This window comes from Rhododendron vialii, chromosome 2a (assembly GCF_030253575.1).
Source record: "Rhododendron vialii isolate Sample 1 chromosome 2a, ASM3025357v1".
NCBI lineage: Eukaryota > Viridiplantae > Streptophyta > Magnoliopsida > Ericales > Ericaceae > Rhododendron > Rhododendron vialii.
This window is the reverse complement of record NC_080558.1, coordinates 15,426,997-15,432,583: the sequence shown is the minus strand read 5'-3', so window position 1 is coordinate 15,432,583 and position 5,587 is coordinate 15,426,997. Positions and strand designations below refer to the sequence as shown.

At 38.4% G+C, this 5,587-nt stretch overlaps 1 protein-coding gene across 1 annotated transcript; it reads right to left on the bottom strand.

Annotated features, from left to right (window-relative positions):
* Positions 1-3,061, bottom strand: LOC131315865 (disease resistance protein RPM1-like). Its single transcript, XM_058345081.1, has one exon. The coding sequence runs from the start codon at positions 3,044-3,046 to the stop codon at positions 239-241; it is 2,808 nt and encodes a 935-aa protein (XP_058201064.1). The 5' UTR covers positions 3,047-3,061; the 3' UTR covers positions 1-238.
* Between the last annotated feature and the right edge of the window lie 2,526 nt (positions 3,062-5,587).

The window sequence follows — 5,587 nt, the reverse complement described above, 5'->3', positions numbered from 1 at the left end:
TCATCAATGTGTGCCAACCACAGGCCCATACTGATTATATCAAATATGAGGTTCTGGATAAAGGAAGTAATTAATTCCATACAAAAAATTATGAAAAAGAAATATCAAATACACAACATGACTACACAAACAAGTTTTTAAGGTCTCATAAATGCCAAAAAAAATGAGGGCAAAAGGGCACATCACTTGCGGCGATAACCCAATCTCGAAGATCCTCATCCGCTCCCATTCTATCATATCATAGATAACGACCGGTCCAATAACCTGCAGATATGTAGTCCTGTGCAATCCAAACCTTAGGGATGTGTGCAATTTTCCAATAGTCCCCACCTTGCAAGTTTCTATTCAAGCTCGAAATTAATGTCTCAGACATATCAATCAAGTTAAGATCTTTAAGGTTGGCTAAATGTTCAACACCTGAGGGCAACTCCATCATCAATTTACAATCTCGAACATTTAGCTTTTCAAGAAGAGGCATCGAGCTAGACTCCACTATCACCCATTTCAATTCTACTAAGTGAGCCAACGACAATTGTTCAAGCTTTTGAAACCCACCAGCCTTGAAAAATAATCCATCTCCTACATATGCATCATGAAGTCCAAGGTGAAGCAAATTGGGCAAATGTTGAAGGGATTGCAGTGGATCAACAGCTTTTAACTTACTCCACCCTAAGTGTAATCGTTTTAGGTTGTGAAGAGATGGTATCCAGTGCGGTATCTTCTCCAAACATCCTCTTAGATAGAGTCTTTGAAGAAGTCGAGGCGGCAAAGACAAAGAATCTAAATCAATGATCTCATCTTCTTCTGCTGCCCCAACAGACAACGAGCGAAGGTTGTTTAGCTTCTCAAGTGATGAACATAGCACCGTCCCATCTTCCTTCTGCAGCCTTACAATGATCAATCTCCTTAGTTGAGTTAGCTTCCCCACCTCTCTTAACAGAATGCCACTAGTATTCCCTTTGTTTACTTCAATAGCACATAGTTTCTGCAAGTAGAACAAACTTCCTATTCCCGCCGGGGCTTTGAAGCCAATTGTACCGTGAAAACGAAAATAAAAATGGCCGTCGGGTACGATATTGTAGCGATACAACAAGAGATGGCGAAGACGTTTCAGCTTCAAGATCTCATCAGGCAACTCGATGACATTCGTATGTTTCAGATCCAATGTTTCTAGCTTCTTGAGCTTTCCTATTGCTTTCGGGATCATTTTTACATTGGTCGCCCTCAAACTTAGATAAGTGAGATTGACGAGGTTCACAACTTCATGCGGGAATGTTTCCAATTGTGCTCCTCTCAAGTCTAACACCGTTAGTAGCCTTACACCCTTGCCTAAGGGTGCAACCTTTGACAACATGGTCAATGAATGTGTTGCACTGAACATGAGTAAAGAACGAAGGTGAGTGAAACAAACGTTTTGCTGAATGTCTTCCAAATTATTGTGGACCGAGAGGCGTCGTAATTTCTCAGGCCACACTCTGCCTCTTTCACTTGCAATTGTGACAATGTTTTGCTCTCTCGATTTCGCAATTATCAGTTCACGCCAAAGGTCATGGATCCTATAAGCTTTGAACCTTCTATCCTGCCTGAATTCTGTCACTTGAACTAAACTTCTGTTCATCAGCTCATTGATGTAGCCCTCAGCAACTTCTTCTTTCGTCATTCCTTCTTTCACTTCTATAAATCCTTCAGCCACCCACAACCGAATTAATCTCCAGTGATCAATGAGACAATCTTCTGGAAAAATACTCAAGTACAAAAAACATAGCTTAAGATAGTAAGGCAAATCAAAGTAACTGAGGGACAATATCTTTTTCATGCTCATGAGTTTGTCATTTCCTTCTAGTTCAGCACCCAAGCCGCGATAAATCCTCTCCCACTTGTCTGCACTCTTTTCCTTTGTTGATAATAGACCACTAATTGCCACTATTGCAAGTGGTAACCCCTCGCATTTTTTCAAGATTTTTTTAGAAAGATCTTCCAAATATGAAGGACAAGAATTCTCCTTGAATGTTTTTGAGCAAAACAAGGCCCACGACTCTTTGGGAGGCAAGGGCTTGAGATTATACACCATGCCATGATATTCTTCACTAGCAAAAGAAGCTAAATCTACATTTCTAGTTGTCAAAATTACTCGACTGCCGCAATTGCATTCAGGAAGTATGATTCTTAAAACTTCCCATGCATGAATATTCCATACATCATCCAAAACAAGCACATACCTCTTTTGCTGCAAGAAGGCATTAATTATACCTTTCAAGCTGTTTGCATCCATACTGTCCACTCCTCGTGGGAGTGGTTGCCTGACTTCTTCAAAGAGAACTTGAATCATGGCTTTTAAAAGCTCTTCAACCTTGAACGATTCAGACACAGTGATCCAAGCATGGTTCTGGAAGTGCCTCTTCACTGTTGCGTCATCGTAGACTTTTTTTGTAAGGGTGGTTTTGCCCAATCCACCCATTCCGGCTATAGAAAGCACCTTGAGTCGAGGATCCTCATCCACTAGCAACTGAATCAAGTGTGATTTGGGCTTGTCAATGCCCACAAGGTCAGCTTCTTGGAGTAGAAGAGCATCGCCACGACAATGATACCATGCGATGTCTGAATGAGTAGAGCTTGAGCCTTGCTCTTTTTTGCCATGCATGTCACTATATCGCTGATGTCCCTCAGAAATATTGATGATTCTGGACTTGATTCCTTTCACTTCAGAAGCAATTTGGTGGCGAGCTTTTAAAGTCTTAATAAAAAAAGAAACCTTATGTACGAACGTTCTGAATCCGGTGCTCTGATGATGTCTAGATCTGAGGCGAAGCATGTACATGTCAAGAGCATCTGCAGTGTCATATGCAGCTTCTCGAACTTGCTTCACCCATAATTTGATTTGCGGGTCTCTATCTTCTATAGCATCGGCAACTCTGAGGAAGTGTGTCATGCGCTCGAATTCGCCTTTTATGTATTCGATGTCTTCCCGTACTCCGCTCAACAAGTTCAACTCTTTTCGGAGATCGGGTGTGAAGATGGATAGAAGTTCGAACACAGCCTCTGCCATATTAATTTTTTTTTTTTTTGGGGGGGGGGGGGGGGGGGGGTTGGGTTTAAGGAGTAGCTTTTGATTTGAAAAGAAAGGGGATGGTGAGGGAAAACCGGTATGTTCTTACTTAGTTTATCCAAGTGAGCCGTGAGCTGGATAGCTATATGAAAAGTCTTCTGTGTGTTTCTTTGCACATGTAATGTTGATTACCTTTTAAATGGTACGACAGAGAATAGGAAAATGCGACGGATGGACCCCCTAGTAGATGTGAAAACAGAGCAGGATGTGGGTAAAAAATAAACGGGATGAGTGAGAGGTCAATTTTGCATTCATGAGTTGAGGTCGGCAATTATTTAATGGAGGTGATAAGTGGAATTACTTTTTTATCCTTTCGTGTTAAAAAAAAAAAAAAAAACTTGAGGTGATGCACCGATATCTCTCTTTCCTCTTCGTGGTGTTTGATAGCCCTTGGGGCTATTTTCTCTATTCTGGCAAAAGATTCAGTAAAAGTGAATATCTTTTCCCATTGATTTGTTCCTTATGGGTGTTTATGTCAACTTCCCAAATCAGTTTTCCTCTTTTTCTTTTAAACTTAATAAAATTCCGGAAATTGCTAAATAATGCTTGTTTATATATATATTGAGCCCAGTCAGCTAAGAGCCAAATTCATTTCGAGTAATTTGGAGTATTTGATTAGAAATAACCCAATAGACACGTTGTTTGTTTGTTTTTTATTTAATTTTAGCCTATGTCTTATATTAAATGGACAGTCTCTGCTTGTTTTTGCAAATTCTGAAAAATTCAACTTTGATTCATATTTTTTCGACACTTCATTTCCAATAACCACGAGAAACTAACCATCATGCCAAGTATTAGTCTGAACCCCTTATCATCTCACAATTAGTGGTTCATATTTTACTACACAGACTGATTTCGTTTTATTGAAGGGGACTGACCACCTTCAAGGTATGAACACACAACACGTGAGCATGCACATAGAAATACATGTCCATTGTCCCAAAAAAATTTATTTTGGTATTTTTATTTTCCCTAATTTTATGAATTAATCATTCAACTTAACGAGAGTTATCAAAAAAAAGTATAAAAATACGGATTGGAGTTTTTTTAATATTATTATTATATAAAACAACACTACATAAAGATATATCCCTTATTTGGTATTTACTCTCTTCTTTAGTGTATGTTCTTTTTGCTTTTCGTCATAATTTATTTTTTAGACTTTTCTTGCCGAGTTGAATGATCCATCCTACAAATCCAACATCAATCAAACAAAAAGTCAAATTTAAGAAAAACGGAGCCATTGTGAGTTGGTTAATTTGCTTTGGGAAATTGTAGTCATATCATGCACTAGGAAATCAATTATTATCCTTTTCAAGTTCTTGGTATCCATATATTGTCCACTCCTCGTGCGAGAGGTTGGTATATTGTCTATGATGAAAAGTCTTGTGGGACTGTCTCCACTGGACTTTAATGACCATTTGCTTTCACAACATCCATTCAATTATTAATTATTAGACACAGAGCGGGCAAAATGAGACGAATGAACTCATAGCGTACCCTTTTTTTTTATTGGACTAGTTCAAGTTTGTATCTCGGTACCGTTTCAAATTTACTGCAATATATATTTTTTGATATTTTTAATATACGTACTTATGTATACCAGGAGGTTCCGTGACCCCTAAAAAAAACACCCCAAATCTCAATCTCATAGTTTCCGATCAAATTTTGATGATCCGAGCTACTCAATGTGTTCAGAATGTGATTTTAAAGATACCCACGTGAAATTGGCAAAAAAACTGACCAGAAAGGGTTTGATTTGAGCAATTTTTTATTGAACCGTTCAATAAAAAACTATTCGAATGAAGCCTTTTCCGGTCATTTTTTTTTGCTGATTTCTCATTGTATCCTTAAAATCACGTTCTGATTATATTGAGCGGCTCGGATCATCGAAATTTGATCGAGAACTTTGAGATGTTTTTTTAGATATTTTTTTAGGGGTCCCCAAAACTATCCCGATATAACGTAGAAACATAAGATAGAGAAATAAAATTAATTCTAACATCTTGACTCACCTTAATACTAGGTCTAATAACAAATTAACATGATTAATACAATAAAATGGACTCCAAATTTGTTAAAATACCTTAAAATTCATGCCTTTTTATCAAAGGAAAAAAAAATACTAGTTTTTGTACTGGCAAGATCCCGGTACAAGCTGATACAGACCGGTACGCTCGGTATCAACCGGTATAGGCCGGTGTTTTGTCCGGTATAGAACACCAAGATATGTGTACCGTTTTATGACCAATTTGGGCCGGTACCGCATAGGATTAACATTGGGATGGACCCCGCTAGTAAGTGTGAAACATAGAAGGATATGGAAAAGGAATACATGGGGTGGGTGAGAAGTCAATTTTGCATTCAAGACTTGGGGTGATGCACGGATATATATCTCTCTCCTCTACGCGGGTTTTGGTAGACCTTGAGATATTTTCTCTCTTTCGGTAAAAAAGATTCAGCAAAAGTGAATATCATTTC

What these genes read in the sequence shown, in the direction of transcription:
- LOC131315865 (XM_058345081.1), bottom strand. Translation starts at nt 3,046, where the DNA reads ATGGCAGAGGCTGTGTTCGAACTTCTATCCATCTTCACACCCGATCTC.